Source organism: Drosophila yakuba, chromosome 2R, assembly GCF_016746365.2.
Source record: "Drosophila yakuba strain Tai18E2 chromosome 2R, Prin_Dyak_Tai18E2_2.1, whole genome shotgun sequence".
NCBI classification, from domain to species: Eukaryota; Metazoa; Arthropoda; class Insecta; order Diptera; family Drosophilidae; genus Drosophila; species Drosophila yakuba.
This window is the reverse complement of record NC_052528.2, coordinates 14,230,422-14,251,350: the sequence shown is the minus strand read 5'-3', so window position 1 is coordinate 14,251,350 and position 20,929 is coordinate 14,230,422. Positions and strand designations below refer to the sequence as shown.

Genomic DNA, 20,929 nt, shown 5'->3' with positions numbered 1-20,929 from the left:
TCGTGCCATGGTCCTCTTTGTGGGAAACGTCGCTCGCTTCGTTCAATTGTTTTTCAAACTTCGCTCGGAATGGTCGTGTGCGCGCTCTGAAAGGAAAAAGTGAAAAAGTGTGTGACAAAGTGCAAATAAGCCACAACGCGCATGTGAGAAATCAAATTTTATTGAGAAGCATCAAAAATTTTATACATATCGAGCGTACCCACATCGCTGTATGTGTGAATGTGGCAGTGCTAGTGTGGTTTTCCCTTTTTGCCGTGGAAAATATGAAAACTGAATGAAAAACTGAATCGCAGTCAGCCAGAGCCGAATTGGAAAAGAGTAACTCGCATTGGGGACACGCAGAGGTGTCTCGAAAAAGGTAAAATCTTTTACACAGAAACGACGCCAGAAAGCGATTAGCAATTTTTGACTATGTGTGAGTGTGTAATTTCGGTGTACGGCTGTGTGTGTGCATTTTATTTAACTTTTTGTTTCGTGTATGTGCACTGTAAAAATAGCTAAAGAGAGAGGGCAAGTACTCTTTGCTCTCTCTAGCTCTCTCGCAAACTGCGACGTCACCGTTCACGCAGAGTCTTTTTCAAGTGGCGTTTCTTTCTTTCTTTTTAATGTGCTGCTGTGCTGTGCTTCTTCCTCTTGCCTTCTCTGGCCTATCTGTTTTGTGGTCAATCTTTTGTTTTGAAATACGCTTTATCTACGTCTCTCATGTGATTGAGTGTGTGTGTGTATGTGTGCGAGATGATCTTTACTTTATTTCTCTCTTTTTAGTTCTCGCTGATTTTTGTGTTTTTTTTTCGTACACGTAATTCCCGTAGATATCGAACTCAGCTGCTTTTTGTTTTGATACGCGGAATCCATTATCAACCCGCTGTCGTTGGCGCATTTAACAAAAAAAAAAACAGTAAAAAACCAGTTGGGTTTACTCGAATATTATGCGAATATCTGGGTGTAAAAGCTTGAAGTCCCCGCCTGCAAAAGTATCAAACTTTTCCATTACCCATTGAATTCGCTTACGAACATGACTAATTGCTGTTTTAATGGCTAAACGAGCTGCTGTTTGTATTTGTCCCGGTTCAAGTACTCAGCTTTTGTTTTTATCACATTTGTTTGTCGTCAGATTTAGATTGTTTTCACGCGGAGTCCAATGATAACTGCTTGCCAGTGAAGAGGTGCTCAGGATTTCAGTCTCGAATTTAATACATTTACGGGGGATTTCTCGTAGTTTATTTGAGTCGCCTTGTTTTTGTTGCCAGGCACTCGCTAAACTTGTTATTACTGGTGGGCTTATCAGTGGGCAGAGTTCACTGTGGATTGGCAAAAAGGGGGTGAATCGGAGATCGGGGGGTCCAAACAAACAAAGGCAGGCCTCCTTTTTGTTTGGTATGGGTGTCTGCTGCTCTCATTTCAATTTCAGCAAAATGCTAGAAAACAAACAACAAACAGCTCAAATTCCACCTCGTTTCACATTGCTTCCTACTTCATGTGCAAATTTCAAATTCAGTGAATTCACTTCGCTTGGCAGGCAGCCAAACAATTTGCGTTTACTTACCGAGTTAAATTTCCCAACTTTGCTTTTTGCACGCAAGAAATACACTAATCTCATTTTAAGTGGTTCAAAAGTTCAAAGCAGTGTAGTTCAAAGAGGTAGTATCTTGTTTTCCGTCTTAAAAAATCTTGAATCTTATTTAAAAAAGATTCCAATGGGATAGCTATCCAAGTTTCCAGTTTTATTATAGGCGTTTTATATAAACATTCAAAACGTATTCTTCGCAAATCTCATCGGAATGGAATTGGGAACAGGGCCCAATGAACTTTGCAGCTCAGACTTTTGAGACTGAATTTGGAAGCGGGACAACATATTTGTTAGTATGTAAATTAAATTGGCCTAATCAGTGTTTGTTTAGCTGTCAATTCACACTTGGTTCGTTGTGTTCTTCGCTTGTCAGCTGTATTTTAAGTTGCCAAATTCAACAGACTGGCGTCAGTTTTACTTGTGAGCTTGTAAGCCAAAAGCGCTTCAATTGATATGTGCAATTGACTGAATGTATCTTTTGTGTCGGCTGTTTTACTATGATTGCTCTATGCCAGCTATGTGGCTCTTGGTTGATTGCCTTTGTGTGGCAGAACAGCTGGCAGCTGGTCTCAATGCTTTTTCCTCAGTTGTTTGGATTTTTGGCTCGACTTGCTAATCAAATTTGCTTTGGGCAACGCACTGCGAGAATCCCCGGACAAAGTAGCACGGAATTCCTCCGGCGCAGTTGCAGATGTTTCAGTTACAGTTCGGTTCAGTTCTCAGTTCCTTCCTCTGTCTGCGTTATTCGCTGTCGTTGACCCAGTTTCAGTTTCAGTTCACCTTATATACGTTCATATGTACATACATACAAGTATATGCAAACAGAACCTCCTACTAATGTGGAGCATTCGGGGTGTGGGGAAGTTAGTTTTGCGTCGTACTTGCCTTTATTGCGGTTTCCCCAAAGTTTTCCCAGCCACATTTGCACAGTTTTTTCCATTCGCTGATAAGGCCATTGTTTTTCGCTTACTCATTCCGCGATCTTTGCCTGATCTTCAATCTCCATCTATTGGTTTCAATTAATTGCCCGATTAGCTATATACTGATTAGCTCATATACTATATAGTGAAAACCTCCGTAGACTGTGTTCCGTGTTCCAATCAATTTTCGCAACTTTGGCCTGACATTTTCCCGGGACATAAACGGATGGCCGCGGGGTAAACAGCCATTTGTTTATTTAAAGGCATTTGCTATAAATAACGCTGTCGAAATAGCCGCCTTAGCCTCTTGGAAGCGGCGATAAACTTCTCCGTATTGTTTTTGCGGCGTAGACAAGACAACGGAGTGAATCACTCCGAGTTAACGAACCTCCTCCTCATCCGAGCACCTGATTTCGTCAAATCGGTTAAGTGCCTTTTGTGGTTCCCCAAACGATTGTATCTCGGTAGTTGCTGTGTATCTACATATACACATAAGTAACTATCCGCATGTCTGGCTGTGAGATTAACAAACGACGCCGTCTGGTCTCGATCAGGTAATAATTACATAGCCCAGCAGCTGGCAAACATGCATTCTGCTATCTTTATGACGTCTGCACTTTCCTGTTTACATTGCCGATTAGAAGAGGATTGCTGGATTGCTAGATTGCCGGATTGCCAGAGGATTGGTGATAAATAGAGGCTGCAGTAGGTGTGTCTACAACGCAATTCGAAAATCGTGCCACTTCGCTTCGCAGCTACCATTATATTAATAATTGCCAGCACACTAATTTGCGAACCTTTGAGCCCAGCCGCCGTATCAGCAGCGGAGCTTCCCGACCCTGTTTGTTCACGTGCCACACGCTTGACTAGTTTCAGTAGAAACCCCAACTCGTGATCATCATCCCACTCCCCTTTTTGCAATTGTTTTCAATCAACAGTGCGCTCTATTAAACGTTTTCTCATATAGTGCATGGTTCACAGGCTGATTTGATTGTCACAATACTATAAACGTATTCCATTGGCGATGGTTGTTTGCGTAGTGATTGATCTTCACAGTGATTTGTTCGAAATTTGATAGGACGCCAAATGTTATTGATCCTCGCACATCGGCTGAGGTTTGTCTATTTATGATTAACGAGCTATAAGGTCAGCTTGGACTTCAAAACAATGACAAGGAGTATTCAGCACTTGCTGAAAAGAGATAAGATTTAATACAGAAATATCTGGTTTAAATTGATTACATTCTTGAGTGTAATCAATGAAATAGTTGTCCCCGCCCGCCACTTAATGTGTCGTCATCAAAATCGCAACCGGAACTCATTGGCATTCTCCGCAGTCGCGCGTCTGGTGTTCCGTGGCGGAAATGACATTGAACCCTCGGCCAGCGTGCTGAATGCACTTGCTCCGATGCGATGCGATGAGATGGGATGGGGTATGAGAACCTGTTTTGAGGCAGTTGAATTAATGACCCCGTGATGATGATTCAGGCCATAAAGCGATCAATTGTGGCAGGTTAAGGCGATCGCATATTTAACCCAATTTGTTATTAACCAATTTTCGCTCTTTCCATTTCTCTCATTGCAGACTGAATAAATCGGCAGCAGGATAAAGAAATTTCCCAAGCAGCGCGTTCAGCGGAAAAAGCTTCGGGGAAAAGAAAAGCGTCCAGCAATCGTTAAACTGTTTCGCGCGGCGGGGAATGGTATATTTCTTGGGGGATTGGGGCATGGGAGATTCTGACTTGTCGTCATATCAGCAACATGTTCCAAATATACAGCAGCCGCAACGCATCCATGGACATGATCTACTCTTGCAACAGCAGCAGCAGCAGCTCCCACAGCAGCAGCAGCAGCAGCAACAGCAGCAACAACAACAGCAGCAGCAACAGCAAGAACTTGTTGCACAAATCTCCAGTAGCCTAAGCCAAGTGCAACCGCAGTTGCAGTTTGCCAGCGGCTCAAGCTTCCTGCAACAGGGCTCATCTCCCTCGCCATCCCAGCAGCAACATGGTTCAGTCAGCAGCAGCAGCAGCCTCGTAACTGCCAATCTCCAGCAGCTGTCGGTGAGCAGCAGCAACTCCAGCAGCAGCAGCAGTAGCAACAACAACAGCGCCAGTGGCAACACTCCCACCAAACAGCAACAGCAGCAAACACTACTGCTCCCAGAGGCAGCTGCTCCTGCTGCCAGCGCTGTTGTCGGCAAGGCGTCCAAGAACCCACAACTGAGCAAGGATCTCCTGGACAATGAGGATGAAGTGGCATTGCACCCGCTCTCCAACCAGGTGAGTTGAGTTCCAATTAAAAGCAAAAAAAAAGACCAAACGCAATTAGCTATTTTGAAGTGTATTTTGAGCCTACTACTGGCCTACTTCTTCCTAATCTCAATGAGTAGGGCGCTATATAGAGCTTGACAGAACTCCTCGAGACCCGCATACGTGTTCTTCTCGATGAAGGCCTTGACCACCGCCCACACGGACTTGAGAAACTGGATCTGGGCGAAGATCAAAACGTCCGTGTGCTCCTCCACTGTGGCCTTCAGGCAGAAGTGCATCAGGACGACGAAGGTGTCCGCGTAGGGTATCTCTGAGTTAATGCTCCGCACATCGATGGAATATAGTTGGCCGGGTTCGCTGCACTCGAGCATGGTCTGTGTTTCGGTAACCTTGGCAATTTTGGGGCCAACATTCGCCTGGAGTGCCACAGTCATCGAGACAGTGCGCTGATTCTGGCCACCGGCATTACGCGTCCAGGCGCCCATTTGCAGATCGGTAGACCTGCGCCGCTCATGGAAGCTTTGCAGAAACGGCGAGGCTGAGAAGAGCATATTGAACAGTGAATCCACCTGCACCATTAGCCGCTCCTGCAGTAGCTTGCGCCCCTCGTGCGTCGCGCTGCAGCGGGCGGTCAGGTCCTCTGGCCTTCTGGACCCTGCTTCCGTTTTAAATTTAAATGGTTTCGATGGGCTTGTTAGTGTGTTGCGGTTGGTATTCTCCTGTTTTCCGCGCTTACCGGGTGTTTGCGTCATGTTTTCTCTGCTTACTAGCGCCGTGGGTGCCACCGAATTGCAACGCGTGCTCCGCACACTCATCTTGCGTTGCGACTTATTTCGTTCCGTCTGGGTAAAATTTGATTGCCTTGATGATGCAGCTGGCTTCTTCTTTCCGGCGGCGTTCGAATCAGGCTTGCTCTTATCATCTTTGACAGCCGTCGACATTCGCCGACTGCCCCAGAAAAGGCGTTGGCGTGTGGTGGCGACCGTTGCCGTCGCCGTCGCCGTTGCCGGAAACTGAAACTCCTGAGAGGCCAGCTGTCTACGTAGTATGGCCGGTTTTTTGCAGATCGAAGTGCTCCGGCTCAACCGATTGCCACCGCTACTGCTGGACGGCTTGTCCATCGCGAGATGCTTTCGGAATCGGTAGTTCAACCGGGCCTTAATCGACTTCATATCCTAGCCAACGTTCTTAGTCATCTTCAATTAAAACATTGTCAATGACACCATAAAAACAAAACACACTCGAATTTGGTCAGTTACGTTAAAGGAAACTAATTAGATTCCAGGCCCAGTTTCTCATGGGTGTCTAGAGTTTCCTGCCAGTTCGAATTTGTGCTGTCGATAAGAGTCAAGAAGTGACATAGGACCGTAGGACGATAAGATATCAGCAATCAGGGTTATGGCCACGCGCCAGTTAGCAGGTTTGTCAACGAGCTAGTAAGCATAGGTTTTTTGATATGGAAAAAAATACAAACAACTGCTTGTTTATAAATTTACCATCTTTGTGTTCAGTTTTTGCTTGGTACTTCCTTTTAATCTAAGCACTTTTTTGTTGCTTAAGAGGGTCATAAACATAAAGCTCATACCTGGGTGTATTTTTGTATAACATTTGGTAACTTTTTGCATTCCAGGTCGGAGGACACACTCGCCTGTTGCTGCTCAACCAGTCGACGGTGATTAAGCCGCTGAACCTGCGCGAATTGGACTTCTACCAGAACATTCCGCAGGACATACTGAAGTTTGTGCCCAAGTACAAAGGTAAGATACCGACTGTTTCGCCACCCGCATCAAAAACTGATCACACTTTTAAATGCCAATTATCGATTCTGTCGAAGCGCTTCATTTGCTCTTTCGTTTCGAATTAACTAATTCATTCAACCGTACAACAAAAAAAAAACCAAACAAAAAAAAAACCAATGAAAAAAAAAAAAGAAAAAAATAAATTCAACATTCTCAATCGCGCCAAGCATTTGTCATGTGTCTTGAGTTCCGAAATCGCCAATTTTTTATTGAATCGAACTTTTGTTTTTGAATTAACTCGCAACAAACAAAAATGTTTAAGCCAAACAACCAACCAATTTGCGTTTGCTCCTCTTGTATCGTCCCTAGATCAAACCAAATCGCATTCGAATATCATTTTTATTTTTAGTACTTTTTCTCTACAACTATATAACTAAAAACAAATATGTGATATCCGTAGTCTGTAAGCTGAATATTAAAAATGAAAATAAAACCGATCTCAAAAAAAAAAAAAAAAAAAAATAAAAAAAAAATAAGAAAAGAAGAGAAATAAAAACTGACGTAAAGACTGAACGATATACAATAATATGTAGCTAACCTATAGCTTTAACGATTTGTAATAAGAAAGCGAAGATCGAAAATAAAAGAACCAAAAACGTTATAGCTGCCACATGCCACAGAACATTCTCTGACTCGACGACGCCTGGAACTAGTCACTAGTCCCCGGGTCGCCAACGCCCGAACCAGAGACCTTTTCCGATTAAGCCCCTTAGTTAGTAAAACAGTGAGAACAATGGGTAAGTCGCAAACCAAACAACCAAAAACCAAAAAAAAAAAAAAACCAAACAAAAAAAAAACCAACCAAATACCAAAGCAAACTCCAACCCAAAAGTAAAGTAATATGTAATCGTAAATCGAATCCCCTCCATAAGGATTGTACACTTTTTGCCAGCAAAAATTGTACAATCGCTCGATTGGAAATGGATTAGTTTATACAACCAATGCACTCCCTCGATTCGGCGCATGTATATACATACTATAGCTGATGGTAGCCCGGATCGGGGGGCGTGACCCGCCACTACATGTACGTCTATGCTCGTATTATCCAAAGGTTCGAGGTGCCTGCCTGACAGACCCGCTCGAGATCTGCCGATCCGCCGAACCAAGCAAACCTCACCGAACCGAACTGAAATCAAATGATCCGAACCGGAGTCCAGAGAGTCCTCCTCTATCGGGATCGGAATCGGAATGGGCATCTCGGCACCGGGAAAATGGGAAAGCGTAATGCCGAAAGTGTAAAGAATTGTTTTTTTTCCGAAATGAAACAAAGAAAATCGAGTTTTATTTTATGTGTTTGTTCAGAACGCACATCGTGCCGCCCTCCTCCCCTCGAACGTTGTGTTGTTGTGTAGTCGTCGTCGCCATCTCCGTCTCCACTCCGCTCGTCTCATCTCGATCCCTAGAGATCCTAAGTGATCAGGTCCGCCCAGCTCTGTCCTGTCGGTTAGAATGCAGGCGAGCCAAAGCGAATGGGTTTGTATGATTAAAACACATCAATCTATTTACTTTACATATGTTAATTTACCAATGTTTAATATACCATACAAATACAAATACGATACGATACGAGTCTAGATTCTACCGTATGATAGTTAAGACGATCCCATTTTAGTATGTTAAGTTGAGGAAAATCGAAGCCAGTGACAATCCGTTGACAGCCTTTGAATCCCATATTTCTACTTTACTATGCACTTGTTACTGCGTCGGTTCGTTAAGTCTCTATCTATATCTGTATTGCACCAACTTAGCTTAGGAATAGGCTTATTTACGACCTCCATTTAAACGCATTAACATTTGGAAGCCATCTGATTCCGTCTGCCGTTGGAAATGCATGTAGCACTTGTCGAACTCATTGCACCAAAGAAATTTTCGAAAAACCAGCTTATTTGATCAAAGTGATCCACAGTAGATTAAGAGATGATTTTGCCTTGATCACCTGAGAGAGTTCTATTTCCATCTTCCTTGAGAGTAATCGTGTTTGTCTGTTCCGAAACATTTCGTGTGTCTGCTAACCAAAACTGAACTGAGGTCGCGCTGCCTCAGCCTCCATTTGCCACATCCTAATAATCCACCTAACCCATCTTTCGTGTCGAATCGATGCTAAACTACAAACAACTACAGCCAGATGAGAAGAGTATGCTTACGCGCAGTTTAGTAATCCCTTTACCCGGCTCGTCTCTGTATCCATTCCAGGCGTCATGCAGGCCACCACCATGGGCGGAGCCAAGCTGGACAAGCGCTACTCGCCCAGTTTCCGGGATGACGCGGCCGCCGTTCCCGTGCGCAAGATGAGCGCCTCCAAAAGGAAGCGGGATGAGGTGCTGAGGTGGGTACTTCATGTGCATTTAAACGCTGAAAGTTAAATTAAATCAAATCACTATTCGCCCATTGCAGAATGAAGGTGCACAAGAACGGACAAGCAGCTGAGGTGATCAAGAGCATCTCACAACTGGACAACACCAATAAGCAATGTAAGTATTTTCACTCTAGAGACATGCCTTATTATATATATAAACACATATATCATCTTGCAGACTTCCTTATGCTCGAGAACATCACCTCGCAGTTCCGCAATCCCTGCATCCTGGACCTGAAGATGGGCACTCGTCAGCATGGAGATGATGCCTCCGCGGAGAAGCGCTCCAAGCAGATGGCCAAGTGCGCGGCCAGCACTTCCGGATCGCTCGGTGTTCGTCTGTGTGGAATGCAGACCTACCTGGCCGACCTGGAGCAGTATGCCAAGCGTGACAAGTACTGGGGCCGCGAGCTAAACGAGGGCGGCTTCAAGACTGCGTTGCACGATTTCTTTCACAATGGCTACCGCCTGCGCATACGCGTCATTCGCAAGATTCTGCAGCGGCTGCTCCAGTTACGAAGGGTGATTGAGAAGCAGTCGAGCTACAGATTCTACTCTTGGTAAGTAACCAACTTCTTGTCTTCATATAAACACATAATGTGAGCAATTAGATGTGGTACTAATTATAAAATGCTTATTCCCAGCTCACTGCTCATTGTGTACGAGGGCTTCGAGGAGAACCCGATGGCTTACCCACCCTCCATGGGTCTGGATGAGTGGCCAGAGGCTCCCAGGTCGGCCACCGTGCCTGGCACCGTCTTCGATTATCATCCGGAGAACAGCATAGATGAGGACGACCTGGAGGATGAGGACGAGGCTGGCAACGAGGCTGGCGATGAGCTGGAGGCGCATGACACCGACGAGGATCTGCATCTGGTGGCCGCCGACAGTGGCAACGCATCGGCCACAAACAGCAGCACAGGTGGCGATGCCTGCAACTATGATGCAGATGCCTCCAACGATTCCAACTCATTGCTCGACCTGGCTACCAGACGTCACCTGCACAAGCGTGGATTTGCAGAAGCAGCGGCAAGGGGAGTTAAGCAGACTGCGGCCCACAACACCACCACCGACGAAGAGGAGGAGGAAGAGCATCCGGCAATGCCACCGCCTCGTACTTGTGGTGTTATGGCCGCCAAAGCGGCAGCCGCTGCCGCTGGCCTGGCTGGAAAGGGCCAGGGCGCATTCATTCCAATCTCCGAAGAGACAGTATTTCTGGACCCAGAACCAGCGCTGCCCAGCGTGACGACTTCATCGCCACATTCCGGTGACTCATGGATGAACTATAGCAGCAATAGCAGCGACGACTTCTCCGGACTATCCGAGCAGATAAAGGCTGTCGCCAGTGGCCGGCAGACATGTAAGAATTTCCCATGTTTATACTTTGTACAGCCTAATACAGTTTCTTCTTGTTTTCAGGCAATAACAGCAGTGATGACGCAAGTTCAGATTACGAAAGCAGTATCATTGGTCCCACGGAGGCCATGTTTAAGCGCTATAAGTCTCAGCAATCTTTTGACGCCGCCACAGCTGCCGAATCTGCATCCTCCCCGCCACTCACTGCCGGAAACTCGAGCGTTTCTAATGGCGGCACCACCGTCCGCTCACTGGTTTCGCCCGCCTCATCCAGCGCCTCTTCCCTGAAATCGGTCAAGGGTGCGGTAAAGCGGCTACGATGCAATGACGACGATCAGCAGTCTGCGAGCCTAGGGGAATCGGATTTACGAGAAGCGAAGAAGTCGACGATCACTTCGACGCCCGTTTCGGCCGTATCCTCGCCTGCTAAGACAGCCCCACAACTGCGAAGCTGCGAGAGTATCTCTAACCAGCAATCTCTGCTGTCGGGTCTACTCTTGGATAATAACAATGAGCAGCGTCGCAATGCACTCCTGCAGCAAAGCTCAAAGTCGCTGGACATGTCGGCACCGCCCACTGATGATAACCAATGCTTCGTGGACGTCCGCCTCATCGACTTTGCCCACACGGCATTTGTGCCGCGCAATGGCACCATGCTACCCACTCCGGCGGCAGCTCCGGTGCACCATGGACCCGATGGGGGATTCCTCACCGGCCTAGACAGCCTCAACCGCCTGCTCAACGAGATTCTGGCCGAGGAGCGCATCTAAGGTCGCCATTGAAACCAGATCGGAAAGAACGAATATGAATATATATGGGGGAACTGGTGGGGAACACAAGTTAAAAGTACAATTTGATTTCAGAATACCTAAATTGTTGTAGCAACATGAGTTAAATTATGAAACAAAATCAACTAATCTTTAGAAATTCAAAATGTGATTCAAGCAAACCTATTTAACAACCGCATATAGACCTAAACTTTTAACTTTTAACCGACGCGTAACGATAAGTAAATGGCGGGCGGAGCGTGTTCCCCCGATTTATCGCAGCATTTGTGGAGAACGAGAAGCGGAGAATTTAATATTAATTTGTAAACAAGTCGCTTCCAAAAGTAGATGAAAGTCAAAACTTTGTTAGATTGATTGATTGTGCATTCTGCATTTCACATTCAAATCAAAGATAAATTATTTCGGCTAAAGTGCATATGATTTAACCTTTTGTGAAAGTTCTCGTGGAGCACATCTATAAATGTACTGTACTCCAAAGCGAGAACACTTGGGCCGAGTGATTTTATACCTAGCCATTACAATACAATGCAAAATGACAAAGCGATAGAGCGTAATCATCAGTATTTCGTTGTATGTATCTATGCTTAAAGTCTTAGCCCCTTTCCTTTCCATTTGTAGTGACAAAGTTTCGAAGAGCCAGAGTTTACTATATATACTATATAAAATACCCACATTTTTAAGTTAACGATTAAAGAGAGAAACGCTATTAATATATAGATCCTACAAATATTACTATTACTTATTGTGTAACTAGAGAATTAAATGGGAAAACCGATTATGTATATTTTCACTTAAGCACGTTTATAAATTACAAATGTTCTACAAATTGCAAAAATACCTTTAATGAATAAATGAATATGGAAATAATTCTTATTTGTTCTTTTACTTTTGAATGAAGCGATTGGCGCGAAAAGTGACAGGTGGCTGTGGTATATTTTAGTCACTCCGTGCGATGCATCGATAGATCAGCTGTTTTAGTGTATCGTTTACTGCTCATCTCTAAGGTAACTGTGCGTATTTTAACAATTTTATTTTTCTTCCGGTTTTTGTTTAATTACGGATACTTAGGTGTGATAAATCAGTTAGCAAGAGCATTTAAATTAGCTGTGCTTCTTAGTAGATACAATTGGCTACTGTTAGCAGGCCCTGTAGCTTGTCAAACGTAAACATTCTTATGTAATTGTTCAGGGCTAGGTTAAACATATGATTTTTAGCCTGGAGGATACTGATTTTTCGTGAATTACAGCGCAGCAATGGGCGGACATCACGGCGAACCCTACACGGTGCCCCACGCATCGACCTACAAGGTGGAGAACGTGCCCCAACTCGTGGAGGTGAAGGAGGCTCTGGGCCGCCAGGGATTAAAGGATCCATGGCTGAGGTGAGCTTTCGAATTAGAATTAAACTGCACCATCGATCTAACTGGTTATGTTTCTCCAGGAACGAAGCTTGGCGCTATGAGCCCAAGGCCTTCGGCACCCACAGATCCCGCCTGAACACCTTCCTCTTCCGCGGACTCGGCGTGGGATTCTGCGCTTTCCTGGCCACCGTCGCCGTGGAGTACGCGCTGGGCATTGGCAAGGGTCAGGGCGGCCATGGACATGGCCACGGACACGAGGAACACGGAGATAAGGGCCACCATTAGATGTACTAAATAAACCCATTGTGCTATCGCTCCAATTCACTTTATTCGCAATACATGTACGTGTAGGGGTTTTCACTAAAACTAAAATAGTCCTCTGATCAGTTGATGCGCGGCTTAAGCTCGTCGTAGCACGAGCGCAGGAAGATTTGGGGCTTCTTGGCCGGGTTGAAGTACTCGTGGCCCTTCGACCAGTCGTAGCCCACGGCGTACGCAAAGATCTGGCCGTTGGCGTTAAATCCGCATTTGGTAATGGACTGATCCATGGTCTCGCTGGACTTCAGCTTGGTGCGGGCATCTTTGTCCCAGAAACTGAAGGTGCCATCCGAACCGACGGTGACCAGGGTGCCGTGCACCGGGTGGAATGCGATGTCATTTACGGCATAAATGTCCTGGAAGCCTGTGGTGCCCGTAGAGCGGTGGCACTTGAAGGTAAAGTTATCTTTGGGATTCGCCGGATTCACATACTGGATGGCCACACGACCCTCAATGCTGCCCAGCGCACAGCCAGTGGGCTCCTTCTTCTTGTCCCTGAAAATGGAAATGGCACGATGCTGGTACTTCAGCGGACTCTCCTGCCGCTTGTACTCGGTGGGGCTGTTTTGCAGCGAGTATATAATGAGTCCTCGGTTGGCTGTGCCCACCACGGCCATCGGATACTCCACATCGGCGCAGTAGCAACGCTCGGGTAGATTGATGGTCATCATGGGATTGGGCGAACGGGTGTCCCAGAACTAAACGGGAAAAAGTCAGGTGACAAGGATCATCCCATTTGTTTGGCTTACCTTTAGGGTCTTGTCCCAAGAGCCGGTCATCAGGCAAGTGTATGTGGGACCCTTGACCATGTGGCACGTCTTCACGGGACCATCGTGCGCCGCCACTTGCATCACTTGGTCAGAGGCCAAGTCCCAGAGCTTCACCTGCTTGTCGCAGGAGGCGACGAACACCTTGCTGCCGTCGTCCGACCAGCAAACGTCCAGCACCGGTCCGCCCATAGTCTTCATCGATTTGGGCACGGTGGCCCCGTTTTGCTCCACTTCCCAGCAGCGGACGGTGCTGTCCCAGCTTCCGGCCACCAGGAAGTTCTTCTGCACCGTACTGGGGCTGAACTCCAGCGCCGAGACGGAGTCGTCCGGCGGCGAGGCCACCTCGAAGTCGTTCATCCGGTTTGTCGATTGTGTGGCCCCAAACATTATCTTCTGCTTTAGATGCCGCAAAATATTTGTGTTTGTATTATTTCGCCAATGAAGAGCGTAGAGCAGTGTCACCACACCATTGGCAGAAACCGCGTTGAGCACCGATAACGGCACCGATAATGATCGATATGTATCGGTCTTGCCGGTTAATCGGCGGCAAATAATAATTTAAAAATACAAAATGCTTACACTGGTAGGCACAATTATTTTGACAAAATGTTCTTTCGTGTTTCTCAGTACTCTTTGATCTTGAGCTTGAACTAAAATTCTTGCTACTTTTTTATATGCTATTATTAATATGCTATTTATGAACTTTTGCGCACTCTTTGAACGCTGCTGATAAAAGAGTACTGAGGAACACGAAAGAACGTTTTGTCAAAATAATTGTGCCTACCAGTGTACATCAAAGTTAACATTTAAATTAACCTTAACATTACTTAACCCACTAACTTTCCAATTTGTAGTCCTACAAGTATGCATCATAATATGTGGCGGTTAAAAAATTAAATGTTTAGTGTTCGGGCGGCAGAGAACGTTTCATTAAAGTATTATATATTAAGTATTTCATGAAAAATACACAATAATTTATAAATACCTTCTTGTCGTACTCCAATCTAAAATAAGTATAATTTTATCACTGGAATTGTGTATTTTATTAAACGACCTTCGAATTGTTTTTGATAAAACTTTTCCCAATTCATTGTTGTCGCTAATCAGGAGTAGGGAATTATAATAATCTTAATTGCACCCATTAAATTTTCCAGTTTAGCACAGATTAATGAAGTTGATTGCACCCTGAGTTCGCAGCTCTCAAAATTCTTACCGGTCATTCGAGCAAGCAGTGAATGTGACTGCGAAGGTGGCACTCGTAATTCGGCGATGAATTGTTGCTTTGTATGCCAATGTCAACAGTCAACTCGAAAAAAAAAATCCCCGGGAATTGATATTTGGCACCTATAGAAAAGCGAAATTTATTTAATTAATCAGTACCAGTATCATCAGTATCGGCGAGCGTCGGGTGCTTTTTCCGGTGACAATGAAAATGGGTCAGTGTCCATTGCATCAGCATCACGGTGAATAACAGGCGGTTCTAAGAAGTTGTGAATGGTACGACTTGACCGCAGATAGTGGAGTACTCATTATGCTTAGAAAAACACTCATTGTCTGTGTAGTTCACCAAGCTGCGAAGAAAACGTGAGCTGCGTTCTCTTGAGGGGATTTTTTGTCCTTTTAGCAAGAAATAGAAAGAAAAACGCAGCAACAATAACTATTTATACAAATACTTTTATTTTTTAATCAGATTATTCATTCGCGGAATGAAGCTCAGGCTTTGTTCACACTGCGCTATATTACGACTATGCATATACATATATTTCCCTAATCAGTGGGTATGGTATTTTGTGAATAATAATGGATTTTTGGACTAGCGACGTGGCGGTTAATACTTGACATTGCTGAATGGGTTGTGATGTAAAATATTTGTTGCAGTCGAAAGGCACATTAAGACTAAATGACTAAACGATTTTGCAGTCAATAGGAACCTTTGAGTGCGGCGGCAAGAGTTTCGGTGCATTAATCTTTGGCCTACGATGATGATATAGAGAGCTCCAGATTCTCAAATGCTCACGTTGATGGCATTCTTGATCACAATGTTACCAGCTCCGTGCTGGATCGTGAGATTGCTGTCGATCTCAATGCCACTGGACTTGCTTTGGCTTTGGCCAGCATCCGTTGGCTTGGGGTTTTTCGATCGAGAACTGGGCTTTCTCTTGGCATCGCCGCTGAGATCCAGGGACTTGACCACCTTGAGCAGTCCATTGCAGCCTGTGTAGTCGACCACTTGCTGCGTGGAACTGCTGCCCAGGTAGATGCGCCCATCATTGCCCATGTACTTCAGGGATCCGCTATTGCTCTGGATCTTCAATCTGGTGCTGTTGCCGATTATTTGCAGACTCCCGGAGTTGTTCACAATCCGTATTCGGTTGCCATTGCCGATGATCCGCAGATCGCGTGAGTTGTTCTCGATGCGGTACTCCTTGCAGTTGCCCACCAGATCCTTGCTGGCATAGACGGATGCTTCCGGCGGCGTGGAACTCCTCTTGCTCTTATTGGGGGATTTACCCGACGCTTGCTCTTTCTGGCAAGTGGAGCACTCGTCATCGTCATACGAATCGCTCGCCGAATCGGTTTCTATCACACGAACGCCCATTTTTGGTGTGAATTACCGACGATTTCGTTTCTTTCCGCTGCTAATCACTCGTAAAAATCACCGTCCAGTCCGTCGGTTAGCTCATTCTCCAATTCTTTGTCCACGACTATCACTATCTCTATCTCTTTTTGTGTGTCTTCTCTGTCGCTGGGGGAACACTCCGAACGATGAGCAATCCGTCGGATGTCAACGCAGATGGCTAAGGTCAAAGATATCCAATTGTGTGTGCTGGGGGGATCGTCTGCTTCCGCCAGCGGAACTCCCTCGGTTTTTTGAACTTTTATTGTGGATTGAGTGGGGTGATTTGAGGTATCGCTCTCGCCGTGTTTACTGCACACTGGCACATTGGCTATTGAACGCTAATGCCGCTCGGGAACCGCTTTTATATCCGCCGGAGAGTTTTGCTAGCGCCGGGGCTTTTTTATTTTGCCCGAGGGCCGGCGAGAAAATCACCTCGTAGGCATGAGAGTCGCGCTTTTTGAGGCACTTCGCCAGCTGGGGAGACCTTTGATAGGGTCTCTGAATTTATTTGGCATGAATAATGCCCACCTGTTGGGCCCTCGTAATGGGCTCGTCCATTTACTACCGTCTGCTATCACAAAAGTCGTGCGTACAGTGAAATAAATTGTAATAAAGTTAAAAAAAATTATTTACTTAACAGCACTAGTAAATCGGAATATCAGCACTATACTTATGTGTTTTATTGTCTCTCCCAAGTCTAGTTTCTAATAGTAATGAGTGTCATTCGGGTCTTCACTAATCATATACAAATTTTTGCTTTGTTACGCATTGTAACTTTTTGGCGTGTCTGTTATCAGCTTATGCAGCACAGCGTAACTTTAATGGGGATTTTTGCTAGCTTCTCTTATCATTTTAAAGACCACTGATATAGTTGCTGTTTTTCATTTTGGGGGTCGTAAACGCAGAGCTCAAAAACCGAGCCAAAGAAAAAAGGGGTAATAACCGACGATAAGATGATAAAGTTTAGAAACTGATAAATATTTACCCGCTTGTCAAGTGAGATCTGTGAAACGGAGGGCATCATTTCCTAGACGCCTCACGAGCCTGTTTGTTTACAATCAGAAAAATCTCACCCGCAATTTGCACAACTGATTTACTGCACACATGTATGTACATAATAAATGTATACTTATATTTCCCGAAAGCTTCCGATTCGAGTCGTCTTTTCTCGATCTTGGCACTGCCAACAACGATCGAGTTAAGCTGAGCTCTCAGTTGAAGTGGTCAGCTCAGTCGATTGGGTTGTCTGGCAGAGGCAGTACACCGCGATGTGGAAAGCATATGTATCTGGATCGCCAGTTGGATAAACACGCTATAATCTAAACAGTTGGAACCATGTTTACGCGTGCGGGGAAAGCACCGAAGCCATAGGGCAGCAAGTGAAAGGGGCGCATTTCCGAGAGTATTTATTTTCAAGGTGCATTCACTGTTGACAAATCAATTATCTATCGCGGAAAATTATAAAATGATTTATTTGCCAGATCGCCATTTTGGGGGCAGTAAACGGGGACTTTTCTGCAGCTATCTCAAGTGTGCTCGCCCGCTCGTCAAGCAAAATTAAGTTCAAGAAAAACAATAATATTATGAAGCCTTGTTAGGTACAAAGGCGTTATAACGCCGAATCGTGTGTATTATCAGATATGCCACGGCGGAGTTACAACACACACAGAAGTAGAAAAATGGTGCGAGCCCAGAAAAAAAACCCCCATATAACATAGCACATAACCCATCCAAACTGTTACCACCTGCAGCTACTATCTAGCACGGGTCTTATACCGCCACTAAAGCCCGGTAGACGAAAAAATCACCGATGCCAGATGTTTTATCTCGTATTTAGATCAGATCGTGGCGTTCCTTTGTTGTTTTTCGTGTTGTGTATCGAAATATGTGAATACGGTTCTGACAGATGGTTAAACCATTTTGATGGGGCATTAAAATGGATCAAGATTGCAAAAGTGTCAAATGACGAGATAATTAATTTATTTTTAATGTCGCATTTCATAGTTATCCAATTTAGAAAACTCATTTTCAATCCAATTATTCCTTAAAATAAACACCAAAAATGTACTGCTGCTAAATGGTTAACTTTTCTCATAACCGAAGCAAATATTGAAATGGTAGTCCACTCCAAATATTTATTTTACTATTCGTAAATTGCCATTCACGACGTTTTACATTTAAATCATTTCGCATTTTAATATTTTATAAAAATATTTTATTTATTTCTTGCTTACATGTTCGTTAGAAAACAATATTAACACAAAATCAAATGTTTTAACTACAGGAATCAATATTCGTTCTATCTGAAAGAACGTAAATATAGTGAACATCGATCATGAAACCTAACTAGACGCACCCTTAAGGTCCACTCTAATATAACATATGTTCGTTACTAACCATTCACATTTTGTTATAAATAAAACGTTCATCTCTATTTAAAAAGCTATTAATGTGAGCTTTCTTGTGGCTGATTTCATACGTAAATAAATAAAAACGTCTCCTACAACGAAATCGTACTTTAATATAGAATAACCACATTCGCCGCCCACCGAAAGTAAAAATATAAACAAATATGAATAAAAACTCGAATATTTTGACCATTGGAACTGAAGTTTTAAAAGAACCAGCGAATCCAAAAGTTCCTAAAGAGTTGTCTGTGTCGGATTTAGAAAAGCACTTGCAGAAAATTCTACTAAATGGCGGTAAACCATTGACAAATGTTTATGAAGATGGATCAGTAGGAACATTTTCGGCGAAGGAAACTAAGAAAAACGGATACTACTACGAGTTCGGTCCGGGGGATAAGATCAATGGTTGGATGTGTAGCGGTCGCACTTTCAATGCCAAGGATGTTCTAAGCAGACTAAAGAATGTAATCAGCAAGGAGCACTGGATATCTGATAATGTTGCGAAATATCAAAAGGATTCAAGAGACTTTGTAATCCGAACTACGTTCAATGCTTTGGACGAGGAAAGCTCAGATATTTACTCGTATTTGTGTTATCTGAATGAAAATTCCAAGAGGAGGTGAACTTTATAACATACATATATCATTTGCCATTAACACTTTCTTATAAACAAAAAAAGATTTCATTTGTAAATAAATAAAAGAAATGCTCTCAACGCAAACGGACTACACTATGATCTCGAAATTTATTGTCTTAACTACAGGAATCAATAGTCTTTTGAAACGTAACTAAGCGCACTCTTAAGGTCCACTCTAACATAACATACTTTACTAACCATTCCCAGTTTGTTATAAACAAAAAAGGTCATCTCTATTTAAACCATTCACAGTTTGTTATAAACAAAAAAGGTCATCTCTATTTAAAAGCTTTAAATGTGAGCTTTTCTTGTGGTTTATTTCATAAGTAAACAAATAAAAACGTTTCCCACAACGAAATCGTACTTCATTATAATTTAATCACATTCGTCAATCGGAAGTAAAAATTCAAACTAACATGAGTAAAAACTCGAATGTTTTGACCATTGGAACTGAGAGCACTGAAGTTTCAAAAGAACCAGCGAATCCAACGATTCCTAAACAGTTTTGTGGGACGGATTTTGAAAAGCACTTGCAGAAAATTCTACTTAATGGCGCTAAACCATTGACCAATGTTTATAATGAACAATCAGTTGGATCATTTTCGGCGAAGGAAATTAAGAAAAACGGATACTACTACGAGTTCGGTCCGAGAGATAAGATCAATGGTTGGATGTGTAGCGGTCCCACTTTTGAACCCAAGGGTATTCTACGCCGACTTAAGAATGTAATCAGCAAGGAGCACTGGATATCTGATAATGTGGCTAAGTATTCAAAGGATTCAAGAGGGTTTATAACCGAAACTACATTCAAAGCTTTGGACGAGGAAACATCAGATATTTACTCGTATTTGTGTTATCTAAATGAAAATTCCAAGAGGAGGTGAACTTTATAACATACATATATCATTTGCCATTCACCCTTCCTTATAAACAAAACAAGCGCCATCACTAACTCAGAGCTTTTGGGGGAACTTTCCCACGAAATGATTTCATTAGTAAATAAATAAAAGAACTGCTCTCAACGCAAACGGACAACAATAAGACTAAACCAGGTGAGCCGAAACAGTTTTAAGCTAAGATATTCCACTTACGAATCTAAGTATCTTTCAGAACCTAAAATGACGTCCACAAGCAACGTTTTGAATATTGGAAATGACACCGAAGAATTATATTACAAATTGCCGAAAACCAGCAACCCAAAAGCATATTTTGAGTTCGAGTTTGAGAACCACATGCAAAAATTACTGCTAAACGGCGAAAAACCAAAGAAGCTAAATGAAAATTCCATCGAAAGATTTGAAGCAACTGAGATAATGAAAAATGGCAAACAATACTACGAGTTCTTTCCAGGTGGATGCGAAAATAGAGTAATCCTAAGTGGTCGTTCTTTTCTACCCAAGGACATGGTCTTCCGGGTGAAAAGGAAAATCGGCAAAGAACACTGGGTTAACGATAATGTGATTCAGTACAAAAAGAATTCAATGGGTCACATTCAGTGTATCGTTTCTGACTGCTTACAGGAAGAGTGCATCGAAATCTACCAATATTTGTCGTATCTGAGAGAAAATTCGAATAAAAAGTAAAATAAACATAGTTATAAAGTTAATCGTAACACATTCTAGTTAGTTTTAAGTACTGGAAGTGAGAGCAGAGATTTATCAGCTTTAAACTAAACGAAAATAAAGGACCCAAGGTTCATAATAATTTGAAAATATTTGTTTTTCTTTACCATTCTTAGGTAAATTTAAAGAATAA

The 20,929-nt window shown here is 43.6% G+C and overlaps 8 protein-coding genes across 11 annotated transcripts; 5 read left to right on the top strand and 3 right to left on the bottom strand.

Moving 5' to 3' along the window:
- The first annotated feature begins 43 nt into the window (after positions 1-43).
- On the top strand, positions 44-11,856 carry LOC6530590. 2 transcript variants are annotated; one of them, XM_002091467.3, is made up of 8 exons: positions 44-358; positions 4,075-4,771; positions 6,393-6,519; positions 8,755-8,887; positions 8,956-9,032; positions 9,096-9,477; positions 9,562-10,277; positions 10,337-11,856. In XM_002091467.3, exons 2-8 carry the CDS (start codon positions 4,190-4,192, stop codon positions 11,041-11,043), a joined length of 2,724 nt encoding a protein of 907 aa, XP_002091503.2. In that variant the 5' UTR covers positions 44-358; positions 4,075-4,189; the 3' UTR covers positions 11,044-11,856. The 2 variants fall into 2 exon arrangements, with proteins under 2 accessions (XP_002091503.2, XP_015051902.1); XM_015196416.3 differs by lacking the exons at positions 44-358; positions 4,075-4,771; positions 6,393-6,519 and adding exons at positions 7,020-7,796; positions 7,864-8,034.
- On the bottom strand, positions 4,817-6,066 carry LOC6530591 (protein Aster-A). The gene is made up of 2 exons (XM_002091468.4): positions 5,499-6,066; positions 4,817-5,417 (listed from the first exon to the last, which is right to left on the bottom strand). The coding sequence occupies exons 1-2, from the start codon at positions 5,932-5,934 to the stop codon at positions 4,855-4,857; spliced, it is 999 nt and encodes a 332-aa protein (XP_002091504.1). The 5' UTR covers positions 5,935-6,066; the 3' UTR covers positions 4,817-4,854.
- Positions 11,857-12,023: 167 nt separating the features above from the next.
- On the top strand, positions 12,024-12,741 carry LOC6530589 (NADH dehydrogenase [ubiquinone] 1 beta subcomplex subunit 3). Of its 3 annotated transcripts, none has more exons than XM_015196419.3 (3): positions 12,024-12,071; positions 12,308-12,442; positions 12,502-12,741. In XM_015196419.3, exons 2-3 carry the CDS (start codon positions 12,315-12,317, stop codon positions 12,704-12,706), a joined length of 333 nt encoding a protein of 110 aa, XP_015051905.1. In that variant the 5' UTR covers positions 12,024-12,071; positions 12,308-12,314; the 3' UTR covers positions 12,707-12,741. The 3 variants fall into 3 exon arrangements, with proteins under 3 accessions (XP_015051905.1, XP_039228145.1, XP_015051904.1); XM_039372211.2 differs by having other exon boundaries at positions 12,047-12,065; XM_015196418.3 differs by lacking the exon at positions 12,024-12,071 and adding an exon at positions 12,219-12,237.
- Positions 12,731-14,090, bottom strand: LOC6530588 (protein Rae1). Its single transcript, XM_002091465.3, has 2 exons — positions 13,489-14,090; positions 12,731-13,437 (listed from the first exon to the last, which is right to left on the bottom strand). The coding sequence occupies exons 1-2, from the start codon at positions 13,894-13,896 to the stop codon at positions 12,805-12,807; spliced, it is 1,041 nt and encodes a 346-aa protein (XP_002091501.1). The 5' UTR covers positions 13,897-14,090; the 3' UTR covers positions 12,731-12,804.
- A 1,073-nt stretch (positions 14,091-15,163) lies between these two features.
- Positions 15,164-16,480, bottom strand: LOC6530587. Its single transcript, XM_002091464.4, has one exon. It carries the CDS (start codon positions 16,106-16,108, stop codon positions 15,515-15,517), a length of 594 nt encoding a protein of 197 aa, XP_002091500.1. The 5' UTR covers positions 16,109-16,480; the 3' UTR covers positions 15,164-15,514.
- An 858-nt stretch (positions 16,481-17,338) lies between these two features.
- Positions 17,339-19,281, top strand: LOC26535945. Its single transcript, XM_015197453.3, has 2 exons — positions 17,339-17,546; positions 17,611-19,281. The coding sequence occupies exon 2, from the start codon at positions 18,702-18,704 to the stop codon at positions 19,158-19,160; it is 459 nt and encodes a 152-aa protein (XP_015052939.1). The 5' UTR covers positions 17,339-17,546; positions 17,611-18,701; the 3' UTR covers positions 19,161-19,281.
- Positions 19,282-19,292: 11 nt separating this feature from the next.
- Positions 19,293-20,197, top strand: LOC26536408. The gene is made up of 2 exons (XM_039372210.1): positions 19,293-19,400; positions 19,446-20,197. The coding sequence occupies exon 2, from the start codon at positions 19,591-19,593 to the stop codon at positions 20,056-20,058; it is 468 nt and encodes a 155-aa protein (XP_039228144.1). The 5' UTR covers positions 19,293-19,400; positions 19,446-19,590; the 3' UTR covers positions 20,059-20,197.
- LOC26535617 lies at positions 20,085-20,886 on the top strand. The gene is made up of 2 exons (XM_015197428.2): positions 20,085-20,226; positions 20,285-20,886. The coding sequence occupies exon 2, from the start codon at positions 20,293-20,295 to the stop codon at positions 20,755-20,757; it is 465 nt and encodes a 154-aa protein (XP_015052914.1). The 5' UTR covers positions 20,085-20,226; positions 20,285-20,292; the 3' UTR covers positions 20,758-20,886.
- The last annotated feature ends 43 nt before the right edge of the window (positions 20,887-20,929 follow it).